General features: G+C 31.5%; 1 protein-coding gene across 1 annotated transcript in view; it reads right to left on the reverse strand.

Moving 5' to 3' along the window:
- Nucleotides 1-303: 303 nt before the first annotated feature.
- LOC127700105 (receptor-type tyrosine-protein phosphatase epsilon-like) overlaps nucleotides 304-19,712 on the reverse strand; it is a 31,932-nt gene continuing 12,523 nt past the window's right edge. Inside the window, exons 4-19 of the mRNA XM_052203564.1 lie at nucleotides 18,903-19,186; nucleotides 17,179-17,266; nucleotides 14,495-14,562; nucleotides 13,973-14,009; nucleotides 13,481-13,578; nucleotides 11,911-12,042; nucleotides 11,063-11,211; nucleotides 9,830-9,965; nucleotides 8,749-8,898; nucleotides 6,815-6,914; nucleotides 5,891-5,964; nucleotides 5,338-5,463; nucleotides 4,680-4,790; nucleotides 2,982-3,133; nucleotides 1,918-2,053; nucleotides 304-390 (exon numbers count right to left, since the gene is read on the reverse strand). Of these exons, the coding sequence (XP_052059524.1) occupies nucleotides 319-390; nucleotides 1,918-2,053; nucleotides 2,982-3,133; nucleotides 4,680-4,790; nucleotides 5,338-5,463; nucleotides 5,891-5,964; nucleotides 6,815-6,914; nucleotides 8,749-8,898; nucleotides 9,830-9,965; nucleotides 11,063-11,211; nucleotides 11,911-12,042; nucleotides 13,481-13,578; nucleotides 13,973-14,009; nucleotides 14,495-14,562; nucleotides 17,179-17,266; nucleotides 18,903-19,186 (1,913 nt within the window). The 3' untranslated portion in view covers nucleotides 304-318. The remainder of the gene's footprint in view (nucleotides 391-1,917; nucleotides 2,054-2,981; nucleotides 3,134-4,679; nucleotides 4,791-5,337; nucleotides 5,464-5,890; nucleotides 5,965-6,814; nucleotides 6,915-8,748; nucleotides 8,899-9,829; nucleotides 9,966-11,062; nucleotides 11,212-11,910; nucleotides 12,043-13,480; nucleotides 13,579-13,972; nucleotides 14,010-14,494; nucleotides 14,563-17,178; nucleotides 17,267-18,902; nucleotides 19,187-19,712) is intronic.

Raw genomic sequence — 19,712 nt, forward strand, 5'->3', positions numbered from 1 at the left:
TTTGAATCTTGTTTGCTCTTGTGATTCAAACTGATTTTAGTACACAATGTAAGTATATTGGATCCACATAATTTTTTAGTACAAAATGTAAGTATATTGTATCCACATAATTTTTAAAAAAATAATGATCTATCAAATACTACAAATTGCATGCGGTTATATTGTTGGTAAGTTTTTGTAATGAACGTTTCAAATTTGCATGATGTTGTTCAATAAAAATTGCAGTCGCAATAGTGTGGCGGGAATTACTAAAGGCAAATACAACTAGTTACAAATAAATACATAAAAAACATGACTACACAGACTATTTGAAGTTGACTAAATATTTGCATACAGTGAATCTCCCTCCAGTAGCACTCTGATACACTTGTAACAATATTCGTACTGATCCTAAAACAGAGGAAGAAGAGTAATGTGATAGATCAAATGTCATTCTTGAAGGGTGTTTATATTTCATTACTCCATTTTGGAATTTTTTGCGACTGTAATATAAGTGAGAGGTGTAGCTAGCTATGAAACCAGGTTTGATCCACCATTTTCTACATAAAAAAGTCCTGTACAAAGTTAGGAATATGATAGTTGTTATCCATTCGTTTGATGTGTTTGAGCTTTAATTTTGATTTTGCCATTTCATCAAGGACTTTCCGTTTGGAATTTTCTTCGGAGTTCGGTATTTTTGTTATTTTACTTTTTTCGTAAAGGAAGAAATAACATATAACAAATATAACATCTGCTACCGCCCATAGACTAATAGGGTAACAGCTTTATGGTTCAAATATATTTACTCTTTGAAAATGTAATCGTCCAAAACGTTTAAAACAACAAACTATAAAAGTTTGGTAGCACCCTACATTTTACAACTGGGGATATATACATATTTTATGCGGTAGTATGTATAATATGACGAAATGTAGAATATACTTTATCAATTCGATGGAAATACTAATTATAAGAAAGGTTTATCTCAATGTACACTGAACCTTTTTTTTAATGATAGAATAATTACAAAAAAAATCAGCATAGAATAGAATAGAAAATAGAAATGGGGAATGTGTCAAAGAGACAACAATCCGACGAAAGAGCAGAAAACAGCCCAAGGCCCCCAATGGATCTTCAACGCAGCGAAAAAATCCCGCACCAGGAGGTGGCTTCAGCTGGTCACTAAACAATAATGTATACTAGTTTAGTATATTCCAAGGAAATTGCAATTTCCGTCATCTGTCGTGTAATCGGGAATGCCTTAAAACTTCAAGCATAGAGCAAGGAAATGTACAATTCATATAGGCGAACATGACAAAGTACGATGTTTTGGAAACATAAGATTCAGTGGTTGATTTATATTTGCTTAATAACGTCCAATGCTACATATTTCATGCTTATTTGCACGAGATAAAGTAACACTTACATATAGATCAACTTCTTAAATATTATAAATCATGATGGACAACTTTCATTTGGAGTTGATAAACAATTTTATAAAGTCATGAAATGTTATATGAAGTGTTCATTTATTGTATGTTCTCGCTTAAATCATACGGAACATTTGCAGAAATTTGGATTCTTTAAATCACTGTTAAGTGAATAGTTTGATTGATGTAGTTTTTCATTGAAAGGGAGTACCTGCTTATTGTTTTTTCTCTTCATTTCATTTAGATTTACAACTATACGTAAATCTAAGTTTAAGTATGTAGTTGCTGGGGGCGTTGCTCATTCTGTCCTTCGCAAATGTCTGTTATTAAAGGAATGATAAAATCGATCTACAATTCTACGCAAAACTCTCTTGAAATATCTGATTCTTATCTCTTATTAGCATATTTTGTTGTCAAATTATGGGACTATGCAAATGTTTAGTAATGTTACTCTAATGTTTGAAAAATGTGACACGGACTTAATAATTTCCAGTCAATACACACTTACGAATTCCACAAGGAATTCTGGTCGCCTCATTTGCAGTTCTCTTACTACTTGGAAAATATCTATTTCCTCATCAATCTGCATTTTTTCTAAAACCAATGTCAAGGCCACAAATAACCCGCTCTTACTACAACCATCACTGAAATATTAAGAATCGATTGCGAAATCATGTTATTTTTTTAATTTATAAAAATGATAATTACACGTTTTATTATTGGTAATAACCCTTTGTTATTTTTAGAGTGATAATTTTCACAATCAAATATTCCCATGTTTACTCTCTGCTTTATAACTGATATGCAGCTGTCGACACTTGTGGAACAGGGACTGCTTACCTTTTATGACCTCCTTAGTACATTAATGGTTTACTTTAAGATTCGTGTTGCACACTCGTTATTATGATTTGTAGTGCTATATGTTTTATGTTATACTGTTGCATTTTTTCCACTTGTGATAGCCCCTTGGTATATGATGCCTCTTTTTTGATATTGACAATTTGAGACGACGGTATAATATTATTTTCTTCAAATATTAAATGTGCAGACTAATACGAATAAAAGAAATTTTAACGATCTTACAAAACTAAAGATATTACTTAGTATAGAATACTGAAAACAACACGTTTAATAATTCCATGCGTCCGAAGCGCTTTTCTGGATTTACCTTCATCAGGAACGCTCAAAGCCAAACATTTGAAATCCGAGGGATTTATAAGTACCGAAACAGTTGAAGAGCTATATGACAAAAAATACCTAAAACAAATAGCCAAATCCATCTAAGGTCAACTTTGCCTGAGGGAGTTGAAACCTTAGTTTCTTTATAATTTCAAAATTTATAAACGGGCAATTATAGAAAAGTTTGTTATAAATCATGTCAGTACCGAAGTACTGACTACTGAGCTGATGATACCCTCGGGGACTGATAGTCCACCAGTAGAGGTATCGACCCAGTGATGTAAAAAATTGAAAACAACACGTTTAATAATTTCATGCGTCCGAAGCGCATGAAAGTTACATATTACATGTAAACCTAATTTATTAATTTACAAGTTTTTATGAAGGACATACCTGCATACTACAGTGATAGGAACTTTATGCGTTTCCCAGCAGGTTTGTACACGCTGCAGAAGATCTAACATATACTCTGGTGATGGTGGTGCATTAGTGATAGTCCATTCGTTAGCGGTAAAAACATTAATAGACATCTGTTCTTTATTTTTCTGTAAAGGAATATCAAACTAAACATTTTGTGTTTGTAGATATACCCCAAGAGGATTTTGAATTGAATTGATTAAATATTTTTGGGAGAAATTTAAAACTAAAACGATATTATTAAACTGTTTCTGAAAAATTAATACGTTCACAATTACTAGTATATTTAAGAATATAGCAAAGTGCTCTCGACCAATGCAGTTTAGGATTTGATGCTTCTTAATTGTGAAAAATGAATGTAAATCATGTTCTTAGTAAGGGATTATCCTATTGTTTAGGCCTATTTACAGTTCAAAACAAATTTCTATAAATGAGTTACAACTGCCCGAAGCACATCTATTAGCTTGAATGGATTTGTGAATGAAACTGACTAATACAACTTTAATTTTGAAACAAAACAAAAAAAAAATTAAAAACAAAAATTAGAATATTTTAAAATAACTGCCAATTATTAAAAATTTAACTATACCAAAGCAAAGCAAAAAAAGTTAAAAAAAGTTTTGAAATTAAATATAACCTAAATATTTAGTTAATGTGCTTGACAAAACTCAGATTTCTGGATCTGCGGTTGGCAAAACAGTAATTTCCAATATTCTGATAAAAAAAAGGAATTTAAGTTTTAACTTTTGAAAATATTTAAAACTTTTAAAGGCATTAAATTCAAATATTTCCCTTACATAATGAAGAAGCATTTGATGTAAAGAGCTGGACTAAAATATTGGCTGTGAAATAAAATTTAGCTTTAATCCAAATTTTGAATGTATTGATTTGAACTGTAAAAAAAACAAAAAGATAATTCCTCACTTAAAACATTGCATGAATAACATTCATACTCACAATCACGAAACTTATACAATTCTTACCATTTCATTGTACTGTTGTGTATCTAGTGTCTAAAACTCAATGAATTATACTTTCCAAAATCATAAGAAAGTCCTTACATCACTAAAACTAATTCATAAATGAAATACATAGTATGAAATACATCATATAGTCCCTTTCATCATGATAAGTACTCGCTAATGCTCGTACTTAATCATGAAGAAAGGGGTTATCATTCTCTTACAAATACTAAGTTACACCTGTCTGAGACAACAACAGCCTTATACTCACGAATCGCATGTTTGCACCTACTAGCAAATTAAATAAATGCAATACTAGTATACACATATCCGAGGGTCTAAATTTGGAGGAGGCGATCCTCATTTTTGTATACTTTATTATCAGGATGAGTTTATCAATTCTTTACTCATGAAATGTGTCGTGAGCATTATATTGGATGCCGGCGAATATAAATTAATGTTTCTTTTCTAGATTGACTTAAGACGTTTTAGTATTTCCTGAATGCCGTAAAATTTTCCTAATTATAAAGTTTGAAAATGTTTTTTTTTTTTTCTCGTTCTTTACGACAAATGATAGTCACAAGGTATCCTATAAACACTGAGCTTGTGAAAAGTTTGGAAATATGATACTTTCTACATGTTCTGTACAAATTCAAAATGGTGTATTTCATTGAATTTGGTATTTGTATCAACTTATATGAATCGTATTTACCGTATGATGCAAAGTTAGCTGAAGCTCTTCCTGAGCATTTTCCGTTTCTTTGATAATACGGAAATCATCAAACTGAAGCATTTCCTTCTTCTCTAACCATAATGCAGCACCCTGAAGAGGAAAAAAATGTAGCCGTAAACTATAAGTTCTAAAACCTGATATACGCTTCTAAGGCACTGTACACCAACTTATTTTTGCGGATATTCCGTGTCAGCGGACATTACAGCAATTCATTTGCGTTATTATGTTGTTGTTTTTATACAATGTACATGTAAATCCCAGTGAAACATATTTGCGACAATTTGTATTCACTTCATATTTTCACTCTCGAAAGTCGCGGAAATCTAAGCTCCCCAAATGTATTTTGTAAATGTTTTTTTTTTTATAAATATGTACTACTAGATTTTTAAAACCTCTCATAAGGAGAAATAGGTCCAACGACAACATTTAAAATATCGAAATCGTATGTTGATAAATAAACCTATGCCCCCGTTCACAACAATTTCAGGTTGTGATATCAGTAAATTGCTTGTTTTCTTATTCTTTGAAATTAAGTCAACATTAAAATGATGACATCATCTAGACAAAGAGGTCTTTCTTAAGATCACTATTACTAGATACTCAATGATATCCGAAGTAAAAGAAAAATAAATCTTACCTTATTTTCGGGATCCAACAAAACAATAATCCTGGAACTATGATCATACATCATTGTCCAAAAATCAATTACAGTTTCCACAAGTGGGCACTGTGTTACAAACATTTTACTTTCAACTGCATAGCCCTGTGATAAAATAATTGAAATATGCATCCAGATAGAAAAATAAAATAAGATTTGTAATGTAAGTCAATTCATTTGAATTGGGACGATGAAAAGTCTCTACAATTTATCAAGATCCCGACCAAAAGCCAATAATATTTTGACGGGAAAATATTTTAGTTGTGTGTATTGTCTAAAAGAAGTTTATGCAATTACATTACTTAATGGAATTTCATTTAAAGATAAAATTGGAGAATCATGGGCGTACTTCTGTCTTTTGCAAATAGCTTACTGAAAGAAGAGGAAAATGTCTTAACAGCAAACCTATTAATCAAGTATCATTTTGGTTTTGGATACTCTGTACTAACGAGCGATGCTCGGGTACTCGATTGCACGTTGACATCCTTACTTTTAATGTAATGATGGAGAACAATTTTTAAGTTAAACTCACTGGAATTATCACGGCATTTATGTAGTCACTTCTGGTTTTACCATAAGACATTAAGTAAGGCCTGTAATTGTCATCTGCAACAAATAACTTGATAAGAACAATTCCACATTCCGATGCATGTAATAGAACCAACATTGCATCAAACAGGATCTACTGGTTACTTTGGGTTTTTTTGTTTTGATAAAAACTTATCAACTGCATAATATACATGTATGTTCTTTGACAGCATACATGTCGACGTTATTATGTACATGCAGTAACAAAACAAGCATGTAGTGGATGATTTCTTTTAAACGAATCCTAACCGGAAACTTATAGATGTGTACAAAGTCTAATCTTCAATAAATGAAGGATCGCTAGAAACTTAAAGAAAAAATGTTGTCATGCATGTACATTCCTTAAATATAGGTTTCTGTTCTGCTTTTTATTATCATAACTCACAATTTCCTAATACCTTATTATCATCTACATTTATGCAAGTTAAAAAAAACTGTAATACTCATATTCTGTGATGGTTTGTTTGCGTTTTGTCATAAAATTGAGAATAGAAAAGGGGGGATGTGTCAAAGAGACAACAACCCAACCAAAGAGCAGAAAACATTCCAAGGCCATCAATTGGTCTTCAACACAGCAAGAAAACCCCGCACCCGGAGGCGGTCTTCAGCTGGCCCCTAAACAAATATATTTTGGCAAGTAAATTCATTAATATTTAGATTTGTTGAAGACAAATATTTTATATCCGTATATGTTGCATACATCACATTGCTTTGATACTGGAGAGGGAATATCGTTGATATCGATATTAATTTTTAAACGTTTGCCTAAAACAATTAAGTTCAACGTTATTGATATTCCTTTATATTTGCGATAACGCATTCTTTATGGAATGATACTGAAATGTGTATTTGCACAAAAACTACTTACGTGCAAGAACAGTCGTTGAAGAGTTCTTCTGTTTGTTTTCTTTGTGATTTGCAGCAGTAAAATTATTCGCAGAATATGATAACCTCAGCGTTCGCAATCTCTAAAGTGTTAGAATAAGACATTGAAAAATTCAAAAGCAATTACGCGAAATATAGTTAGATAGAAATCTAATTATCAATGAAATACGGAAAATGTTCAAAAACAACTGAATAATTGTTGTTTATATTTTAACTCAAAGAAGCCTCTGTCCAAGTTTCAAAAAATTCCATGAGGGCTAAAAATAGGTATTAATTACTCATAATGTTAATCTCTGAAAGTATCCTAATGTGAACTGCAAAAAAACTGGTTAAGAAAAAGGGCTCGTTAACGCATAAACAAAGCGTAAAAGAAATTTGTGGCATATAGATGCAATAATATTAGCGGTATCAAGTTTACCATGTTTACTTCCCCAGACAATTTCAATAATCATTTTCTCTTCATTGTGCTCCATACCAAATTGTTGTCAGAACTAACCACAATTCGACTAAGTTTTATTGGTTGTTTGAAAAAGAGACAAATTAAGTCAATTGTCAAAAATCTGTTTTGCATTTGCTTTCAAATATGAACTATACTGTAATTGGTGTATTAATGTGTCTCGCATGAATGCAATAAAAAGTATTCCTAACACTACATACAAACATAATAGAATTATTAATATGAAATCGAAACACCTGACTTACGAGACCTTACTAAATCAGTAGTTACAAATTAAGATAGTGTTGCATATACAACTACTATTACTCCCTTGGAGTGAATGTCAAGTATTTTCAATTGTGTCTACAAGATCATATTGACAGTTGGCCCAATGATTGGCTAGTGCATGTTTTGGTCAGTCAGTTGTTAATTTAATTTGTTTCACAGCAATATGAGTCTGTTAGTGAAGTTTAAATTATTAAAATGAATAATCATAGGAGGGATTGAGTTCGAAGTATGAGCTATTTTGTTCTTGACATATTGAACAAGTATTAGGAGTTTTAGTGTTGAACATCTGTAAAGATTCAACGAAAATGCTCTACCATTTTTTTACTCAGGTTATAGACATGTTTAAGGTGTCTTAATCAAAATCCATAGAATTTTTTAATAATTTGTCAAAATGTAGTTTTTATCATGCTTTTTTCCAAAATATAATAAAAAGTATGAGTCACCGGTTTTTTTTCACGCTACAGGTGTGCAAGATTTTGTATAGATTATGCATGGAAAATCCAATTTTGTGTAATAAAAAGAAAACTACACCATAAAATTTTAAGATAAAATGTGAAAAGATAGCTCTTATAACATGCTTTCAGATAAGAAAAAGAAAAAATGGGGTCATCGGACTTGTTTTCCTGCTACATATTAAATTAGGTAAATTACAACACTTTCTATAATAAAAATTTCTTTATCTGAGTTATCCCCCCTACTATCTGTGTTATCTCCCCTACTATCTGTGTTATCTCCCCTTATGTGTCAAAGTTGGAAAAAAATGGATCAAACAAAAGTAATTTGTTTAGATCGAAAAAAAAAAAACAGCCGTTAATATGATAAAACACATAATTTTCTATATTAACATGAAAAGCCTTACACATGGATTACATAATACTCTCAAAATTTGCACATTTCATTAAAGATCTAGACCAATTGTTATCTGTTTCTCCAAATCCAAGATGGAGGAAAACACCCGAGCCACCTTAATGTTAATTTTGTGTATACCCTTATTTCTGCAATAGGAAACATGAAGTTGTCAACTCTTTTTTAAAAACTATTTTATTATCATCTGACTACTGCCGCAAACAGCAGGTCAATGCTCCAGAAATTCTTTAATGTTTAGTTAAGTGTTGGTGCATATATTCTTATTTAAAATATGGCTTTGGTGTAGATGTAATCATGCTTGTTGTAAAGAACACAATATAGGATACCTGAAACTCTTCACTGTACTTTGTTTGATTTTTTGGTAAAGTCTTATTTTCTTGCTTTTGTATATATCCACAGAAATCATTCTTTTGAATGGACGTATCTGGAACAGTTAATAACTCTAGCAGTGCTTCAAACACGATCTCATATTGTTCCTACAAATTTAACATGACTATGTTCAATTATAAAAAAGATATTAGCAACATGTAATTTATGTCTGGCCTACACGCTACAGTTAATCACTATCCACAAATTACTTTTACAGATCACATAGAGGACATAAAATCAATTTAAGGGGGAGGGTTGGTGCCTTCAAACATGTTTAACTACGCCAAATTCTTTATGAGACTGTCCCAAGTCAGGAGCATGTAGTTCAGTGGTTGCCATTAGTTCTTGTCTGTCATTTTTTGTTTTTGAAATTGTTTAGGTTATAAATTAGGACGTTTACTAGTTTTCTCAATTGAATAATTTCATATTTTTCATGATGGGGTCTTTTTTAGCCGACAATACGGTATGGGGTTTTCTCATTGTTGAAGGACATGCGGCTGCCTATAATTGCTAACATCCTCTTCATTTGAACTTTGTTGGATAGTTGTGTCATTGGCAATTATAACACATCTCCTTATTTTTATATTAAGTAAACACGATTAAAATGTTCAAAAACGTGAGCAATTTTGTTCATGTGTTGAATCTAACTTTTTAAAAGTAGACACTATCAGAAGTACGTAGATACTAAAATTACAATTATCTGACTTTGTTAATAGATAGACAAGGAACATATTATACAAGTGTTTTGTGCACTGAAATTTGGATATATTTTTAAAGCAACATAGCTTCGGGTATTTAACAATCATTAATGGTGCAATGCTGTCAATTTGACTTAAAAAGGGGGAGTTTTGATCATCAAAAAACATACTTGAACCAGAAATTACTATTCTAGGCGGAATATAACAACCCTTTCAGCTTGCAACAACCAACTTAGGGATCCATGAATAAAATACGTTTGCCTTACGAGTTTATATCATTTTCAAGTTCTGGTTTCAAATGCCTCCGCATTTATTTGTTTTGTTTTTAAATCATACATACATGTGTTTGAATCATATTTATGCGGTCTTTCCTCATCATCTGAACATACTCCATTATATCAATGAAACCAACTTTTCTGCTGTTTTCATAAAGTGCATCCACAGCTATGAATGTGCCTGTTCTACCAACGCCAGCGCTAAAACATACATGCTACATATAATTGAGTGCAGAAATATCATACAGGTGAAGTAAATGATCCCTTTATTAGGCCCTGAAAATGCACAACTGGTAATATAAGGGAAACTTTCTAAAATTATGTTGATTGTTTGATAAATGAATATGTCGGTATAATCTGGACGCTCCAGTGAAATATGTCACTTGTGATGTCACTATGAATTAAAGCGACATTATTTTACCGATATTAGAATTCAGATAAATGACTAGGACGATAAATCATGGTTACACACAAAAACTAAAGAAGTCGCATGCATTCCAAAAGGAAGTATACAGATTGCGTCAAAAGGTTAACATGTTAAGCGTTTCCTACTCTGATGCATAACCCACAAAGCAAATTCACAGTTAGTCAAAACGTCACTATCGCCAATACAGATCAGATGACTATACTGATATCTAAAGATCGTATCTGCGAAAAAAATGTTGTTAGAGATTTGAGGCACCAACACATTGTTTCGATCAATCAATTCATGGGTGACCGTAAAACTTATTTGGGGCCAATTTCATCTATTTTCCTCAGAACTATGTTGGATCAGTTACAACAATTGTATGTAGGGAGCAAATTCTGCTAAAGAAGCCCGTATAATGGGAGAATGAGAAGTTGACAATTGTAAAATTGAACTCATCATGTTTGTCATAGATGCTTGTTTGAAGTCGTTCATCTGTCAATATCGAGTAAAATATCAAAATATGAAGCAGACCTTCTTTTTTGGGTAGTGTCATTAATATATAGGTCACTGGGATATATGAGATGATAGCACTCATTGATACGTAGGTATTATTTTTTCCCTAGGCCTGAAAGAAGTCATGATTGGAAATTTTCGTTCTTAGGGGGATAATCGAGAAAACTATCTCCATATTCATTATTTACTCAATTAATCTCATTTTGTTAAAAAAGAATCCTGCAAACACATATACACGTATATTTGAATTGAGATATGAGATGTATTACTGTACATGACTAAGCAGACAGAAATACTAATTGATTCAAAAGGAGATCAGAATGTTTTAGGCTAACTTTCAAATTTTGGTATTATGGCGTAACGTATACGTATATACCTGCAGTGGACCACCATTGGACTACCAAGCACATCACATTTTTCACTTTTCACTTTCCTGTAAAATTTGACCAGTTTGACGCTATCTGGAACACCATGATCCGGCCATTCAGTGAAATGAAAATGATGAACTTTCCGTTCTTGCTTGTTCTACAATTACAATAACATTACATTAAATTTAAGCTTATTCCATGTTTTGTACTACAAATACAAAGTTTGCATTTTACTTCCCTTTGACTTTGTTTTATCCTATCGTGTATATTTATAAGCAGCAAACACTACATTATTGTTTACTAGCATATACAGAATTTGGAAAATGCTCGTGATTTGATACATGTATGAATATTTTCTCATTCTTAATTTTACTTATTTATAATGTTCTTTTTGTGTTTGTAATTCAGAAACCTTATGGCATAGAAATCCTGGAATCTGTTGCTGTGAGTTCTTTGTGGTATAAACAGGAAATTCAGTTTGAGGTCAAAGTTCAAGGTGATATAAATTTCAAAGTTTGTTTGTTATCGCAACTCTATTAAACCACTAACAGTTACGGACATAATGTGTTTGTCAAAGTGAAAGCTACGTCTTGACGCCAAGTGAATACCAATAGGGTATACAGTATATAAGTGCAATGGTGATTTCTTATTGGCATTTTCTTAAATTGTTTTTTTTTTGTTGTTATTTTTACACTTCGTCTGAATTACTCCATAACATGTAAAAAGCTACTATGTTTATATTATGTTTGGATATATGGTGTCCTGGTTTGGGAGTTTAGCCAGAAATGTGAAAAACTTATTATATTGACTTTAACAATATTTTTTTCTGTAAATTGAAATTATTGAAAAAATTTACCGTTTTATTGTGTACAATAATTAATCTGTACACATAAACGGTATGATATTTCTCCTTTGTCATTGTGAGTCTAAAGTTGTCTACCATCGTTGTTTTATCGACAGATGGAGGCCAGTATTGTTCACATTTTTTCTGAAAAACAAAAGTTCAAAAGTGCATGTGACATAAAGATGATGTATTTACCTATAAAATTAAGTTTGTTTGACACATTATTTACTAATATGATATACATTGTACATAAATGCATAAATAGACTTAAGACATATGTTTTATTAAACACACAGCTATTAACCATTGTCGTACTCAGTTTTGAGGAGAATCGTAATACAATTTATAAACAAAACATACGCAAACAATGATGATCCTGCACTGTACGATCGGTCATCCTTAGTTAAATAAACGCCTTTTCTGTGTGTCATCTTAATTGGGCAATTTCGTTTTTCTTAGGTAATGTAATGTCTATTTATGAAACATTAGTTTACCACTGTTCTAATTTCATTTATCAATAAAGAAGATACATACAAAAATAACAAACACAAACTACCACTAGTAAAACATCAGTCAATTTTCTTATTTATCATGTAATTAAGTGCTATTCAGACAATTTGTTTGCAGTCAATTAGGATGATGATGATGTGTGACTGCTTAACGTCCAGCGGCTAATTAATATGCATATTCAGAACGAGAACATGTTAATGTAACTTGAAATTTAGCCCTGCTTTGAACTAGACCGACACTCTGAGCCGGATTTTTAACGTGCAAGTCCATGAGGTAACAGTCCACAGGAAGACATGTCACATTACCCGAACTCGAGGCGAACACGCTACCACGAAAGCACCGAGGTGGTCAGCCAAATTAGGATCTGTTCATTCTGAGTTCAGACTTTTCATTTAGTTGATATTTACCTGTACAAGTCAACAAAATGCTGAATTGTCTGTAAAGCTACTAGACAGTACTTAATTGACTGAAAACGAAATTTGTCAACAATACTTAATTTACCACAGTGGGTGAGTCTAAAAATTGACTGACAGACTGAACATGACTGAAATGTGTCGACATCTATGAATATGTCTGTTCTTCCAACGCAAGCACTAAAACATACACACTTCACATAATTGAATGGCATAAATATATCATACAGGTGGATGGAGGGATGATAATACCCATTATTAGCCCCTGATATTGCACATTTACAATTAATAAAGAAATCTTCTAAATTGTGTTGCTTGTTTGGTTAATAAACATGTTGATATATATAATCTGCACACTTTAGTGCAAAAGGTCACTTGTAATGTCACTATGAGTTAAGACAACAGCGGTATCGTAAATCGATAAGGAAGACAAAAATCAAGGTAACAAACATAAACTGAGGGGTGCACATCAATTCCAAAACGACCGCGATCGACTGCATCGGCGTGGGAAGGGTAGCCTACTTTGCATGTATATACTGTTTTCATTTAACTATATGAGAACCTCAATACACATTGACGACTGTTAACTCAAAACACTTTATACAAGAGGCTTAATATAGAATGTGACTGATATTATGAACAAAAATAGAAATACATACCCTTCTCCCCTCTTCTACTTTCGTTACCATCGCTATTTTGCAAACCTTTTCCTGCCAGACCATTTGCCAGAAATCTCTTAGGGTGTTCGTTTTCGGACCTACGTACAAAACAAAAAGCGTGAAAGAACTTGTATTATAATATAAATCGCATAATGTATCATTTGTTTGGATTGAACTTATACCTGAATAACCTCCTCCAAACCCATATCCGACAGAAAAAAAAAATATCCATAATGGAAGATTCGATTTAAACTATATTGTATATCATTTGCTACTAAACGAAGGAAATTTTTCTTAACCAACTAAAACCTTATAATGCCCTATTGGCTGTAAAAAGAACTTTTTTATTTTAGTAAAAACTGGTCAGTTTAGCATTGATTAACCTTACAGGTTAATAGTATGCTTTAAACAGACATTGAATAATTGATGAACAGACTGAAAAAAATGCAAATGGACGTCTTTAATTATAAAACTGTTATAATATAAACAAACCTTGAGTTGCTATGTATGCCTTTTCTTTGTTATAGCTCTGAAATTAAATAGGTTGCATATTGTTAGAAGCAGAGTAACAATGAAAATATAGCTGTGTTTTCTATTAACTACACGGTTAAATACTTTAATATAATACATTTCACTTTCAAGTATGGTTGTAAATTCAGACAAAAGTAGTTTACCGATGTTCAAATGTCTAAATCGGTTAAGGAGACAAATTTTGAAAAAAAAGGAAACTCCAAAAGGCAAACAGCGGTTGCGTCGATAGGATAAGACGTATCCTCCTGTACAACCAGCCATGCAAATCTTCACTTAGTAAACATGTCACAAATGAAGTCATGCAATCCTTCAAGTACAGTGAAATAATGTACGAATAAAGTATCAAGCGCCCTTATGTTTTAAACCAATGTTTTCATTGCATGGATAGGTGCCATGCACTCTGAAATATGTATTACATCTTATTCAAATTTACTTGACAATAAAAATGTTATAAAAAAGTTATATACATGGAAATTGTCTTACATCAATGTAACTAGCGTTTATGTAATCATGTTTGGTATCTTCAGTCAGCACAACCCGTGAATGGTCATCTACAAGAAAATATTCACGTTTGTTTTAGAATATATACGTATATGTTTAAGTATTCACCAAACTTTGGAATGTTACGTTTAATTTGATATATGTGACATAATTAAACACTTATATTATAAATTGTACATTTAAAACTGTTAAATTGTATATTGAGAACAGTTAAGGATAGCTCTATTTATTCATTTATTCATTTATACATTTATTTATTCATTTTAAAAAATATGAAAGCATAAAACTAAATTGTATTAAAAGTAAAATAGTAGAGAAAATACAAAACTAGCAAACATTCTTGTTTTCTAAACTGTAAATCGTATTTTTAGAATAGTTAAATCGTATATTTAGAATAGTTAATAGTATATTAAGAACAGTTAAGAATGGCTCTATTTGTTTATTTATTCATTTGTTCATTCGTTTATGAAAATATAAAGATATAACTCTTAATTATATCAAAAAACTAAATAGTGGAGAAAAAAAAACTAGGAAACATTTTTGTCTTACAGACTTAAGGACATGAACAAAACGGTTATTAAAAGTCTTGCGTTCAAATTGCGTTTCTGGAATACCTTTATCACAATGTAGGATCGCTCACATCCAATATTGGACAGCCGAGGATGTATAAGACAGCTTTATGACCAACAGGAACCTACATATAACCAAATGTATCTTAGGACAATCTTATTCGAGAGAATCGGTACCAGATTCTAATAAGTTTTTGTTTACTTTATAAACGGAAGATTTTAGAAAAGTTTGTAAAGAAATCATGCTACTTCCAAGTGGATGACTTCCTCGGGGACTTAATGTCTACCAAGAGTGATATCGACCCAGCTCTAGTAAATGAAAAGAACATTTACAAGTTCGTGCGTAAAAAGCACTCTCAAGATTTACATCAATCAGGAACGCTCACAGTTGATAGCCAATGACATGAAGAATGTATCAGACTTAGACACACGAACAGCTGCATCTAAGATAGCGAAACGTATCTTAATGTCAACAGTAGATGAGGAAGTTGGAACATAGGTTTTATATTATTTTTTTTAATTTATCAACTGATGATATACGCATTTTAAATTAAATACCATGTTAGTACCAGATCACTGACTACTCAGTTACTACCCGTAGGAACTAACAGTCGACCGCAAGTGATATTGAACCAATAAACGTTTAAACCATTAGTAAATAAAGACTGTTTTACTTTTAACTATTTTTTTTTTTAATATGTTTCACCCAGGTGTATATTAAACAGAAAACGCCAAGTTAAATGCTCCGGATAGTCTCGACAAAATAAACTCTCCTAAATCACGAGAGAGAGAGATAGAAGGAACTTTTTTTATCAACATCTTGTAGAACAGGTGTATTCTTAATAATATTCTGAGTGTTATTTTCTACTTCAGGTTTAACCGTTATACCCTACAACATATAATAACAGCACTTATACATGTTATAAGGGCAGATCTGCTCTAATAGAGTTTCAAAAACACATAAGACCTATGATTCTGAAAGTCTTTATAACCGATCCTAACTGTTTAACACCAAAAACCTACAGTTATTTATTAATAAAGTTAAATGAAATCAACAATGTATGAAAACAATATACGCTATTGCATAAAGTAAAGAAAATGCGTAGTTAAAGGACGGCAAACAAAATGGTGAAAATCAAAATAACAAAAATACTGAACTCCGAGGAAAATTCAAAACGGAAAGTCCCTAATCAAATGGCAAAATCAAAAGCTCAAACACATCAAACAAATGGATAACAACTGTCATATTCCTGACTTTGTACAGGCATTTTCTGATGTAAAAAATTGTAGATTTGGTAAAGTGTGATCTTGGTACATGTAGTGCAGGATCCACATGTATTCTCCATTTGGACAAATAGGCCAAGGTAGAATAATGATTTGTACAAGTAATTATCTTTTTCTCAATAAAAATTGTACAAGTAATTATTTGTACAATTGTATTTGTACAAGTAATAACCTATACAAAATAATTACGTGTACACGACATATTTATTTAAAACCTTAAATGTCTAGATCTATATCAAAACAACGTGTCACAGACATGACAGAGAGAAAAAGAAACCAATTAATGTCTTCTACAATCCCTAAATTTATAGTAAAGAGCGGAATGTTGGTTTCTGGCTAAATTTGTTAATAAACGGTGGTGGTATGAACAACAAAATGTATTTCTATAATAAGTTGAAAATTATGTTTATTTTTTGGTTATTTGATTCGGAAGATTATGTTTGGCCATTTAAATGTGAATAACATTGACGGAATCAATTGTATTGCACCAGATTGGCATTTCGTCAATTATTATCCTTCAGTGATGCTCGAGTTCAAATTTTTTGAAAGTCCAAACCATATACAAACGTTAAAGAAGTGATACAACCAAACATAGAGCCAATAATAAAACCACACCCGAACAGGGAATCAGAGCTTATTATTACATGTAGTCTATTATGTAATAGTAAGCGCATGAAAATGTCATATTTAACATACTAATAAACGCTAATAAGGGTCAACATTCTATATTATCTTATTTACTATCTTTCATTCGACCAGTAAACAAATTTTTCGATGCAGATTATTGATAAAAAATGCCTAGACAATACATACATGGCCATGTTGTAAGAAAGCGATTTTTAACTTTGTTTTCTTCTTTTGAACCTTCGGCGTGAGCATGAACAAGTCCTTTAGGTAAGAGCTAAAAAAAATAAATGTGATCAAATTAATATATCCACTCTGACAATTTTCAGTCAACTACGGGTACATATTAATAATAATTAGTAACCAGTACGACAAATATAAAGCAGAGTGATTAAGTGTACACTACAATAACTTTCGAAAGAAAAGATGGAGCCGTAAGGTATATTTCAACTAGATACCAGCTGAAAATCACAAATTATCAAAACACATCACACGGTCAACAAACAGTTTCCTAAAATCTAATTGTTACGGTTATGTGGCATAACACGCTCTGTAATTAGGATACAATCCACTTAACCTACCGGTCCATTTAGTAACCCTACTTTATACATGTATAAATGTAAGATATTTTGATATTATTGTTTTTGGTTGTTAACATTAATTTTTATTTAAATTATTTAATACATCAAACATATCAAATAAATATTATCATCGTTCAATTATTAACACTTATAGTTCTACATACTGTGGATGTGTATAGTATGGCCGTGCACACGGTTATGCTGTTCCCAGAACGCGTATGGCGATTCGTTCAGTTGGAGTTCTAGTGATTTAAATTTTAGTCAATGAGAACTTGTTCTATGCAGGAGTTGCAAATTTATCTTTGAGATATCAACGTCGAGTACTATTAGATCGGTACATTGCGCCTTTTGTCATATTACTTATTTGTTGTTAAAGTACATATAACTATTAGTTACACCCTGTACCTGGTCATATGAGGAGGTAAAGCATATCCACTAGTAAATGAATTTAATCATAAACGGGCATTCCGATTTTCACGATATCTGAAAAGTTTGAACAATAAATTGATAAATCATGTTTAGTCTTTTGCTCAATTTTCAGATTAATCCACTGCGTGTAATTCAGTACTCTTTAGATAATTCGCTTGCCGTCAATATAGTTCTTTTCATTAGCCTTACACAAAATTCAACATGATGTTGATTTGTACAGGTTAAAAACAACTACTTAATACTCTGAACATTGAGTAAATTAACTTGTAAGTAACTGCAAGCAAGTTGACTGAAATGATGTACTAAGTGAAAGAGTCTAAAATTTGACTGACAGACTTAAAAGGACTGAATAAATGATCGTTCATTTTTTTAAGAGCTGTTCAAATCAAAATGATATTTTCAGATCAAAATTGGTTAACTAGTGTACACATGTTTCAAACATTATAACACCGGCATGTTCCGCATGTGCCCGTCCCATGCCTGGATATTGTTGACTGGTGATTGTCGTTGGTTGCCGTTTTTTATCAATATTGTTTTAATGCTATTTTTCTTAAATGTAGTCGTCAAATCTTTCGTTTGTATTGTTTCACGTGTTATTATTCAAAGCTTGTCATTGTATATAGTTCAATAGTTGTATCTATCGTTAAAGGTCGTTGCATGTCCTGTTTTTTTTTATGTTCTTGTTTCCTTTGAGTGTCGTTGTCAAACATAATATATTGTCCTTATTTCTGTTATGTTCAACAATGGACAGATTTTTTTCAGGTTCTTAATAGCACATTAAGAATTTACATTTAGTCTCAATATTCTATCTTAAAAGTATTATTTATATACATTGATTATTCAGCAGACAAGAAAGGGGAACTAGTAATGGTTACATTGTAACAGAAAACTATTTTTAAGTACCTCGTATTCATTTTTGAAACCATTTTCCTTTCTTTTCTCGTTGATAACCTTTTTAAGGTCTGCTATAGGTATTTTATATTGAGTAATTGTTTGTTCAGAAGGTATGTTATTATATACATTTCCTTCATCTTCCTCGTCATGCTCTTCTGGATATTCGTCCATTACTTCAACAACATTTGTTTTCCTCTCTATTTTACCAGCCAAGGGAGGTTTGTTCTTCGCTGAATCTTGTACACTGTCTACATTAAGACATACATCCTCCGTCTTTAGTGCAACGTTATGATCTCAAAGTAAACAGAAAAGAAATAACTGTTGATATTCAATTAATGCTTTATGTAGATTGTACTTACATATATTAAATATGTTCTGTTTAGATAGATGATTAAAATACCTCCAATTAAACAAAACACAACAAAAACAAGAATCGCTTAAGCTAAGACAAAACAAAAATTAAAAAAAAAAAATTTGCACGGATTTTGTTTTTCCGAAAGCATTCTTATTCATGAATCACACACAAAACAAGCAAAAAAAAAGAATCATTACTAAGCCAATCTCAAAGTAGAATATACAAATTGTAACGCTATTACTTTGATAATTTTGTGTACAATTCAAAATATTTAAGGTTACACGATACCGAATGACGTTACGCCACGGGTTCCCAGCTAACACAAAATATTTTCATGATATTATTGACTGATTGTATATATGTTTATCAGAAATATTTTCACAAAAATATTTTAAAGACATTTTGTTTACATCGGAAATTAGGTGTGAATGATATTTTACTAATAGCATTTCAATCCAATGTTT

This window comes from Mytilus californianus, unplaced genomic scaffold (assembly GCF_021869535.1).
Source record: "Mytilus californianus isolate M0D057914Y unplaced genomic scaffold, xbMytCali1.0.p SCAF_1, whole genome shotgun sequence".
Taxonomy (NCBI): Eukaryota; Metazoa; Mollusca; class Bivalvia; order Mytilida; family Mytilidae; genus Mytilus; species Mytilus californianus.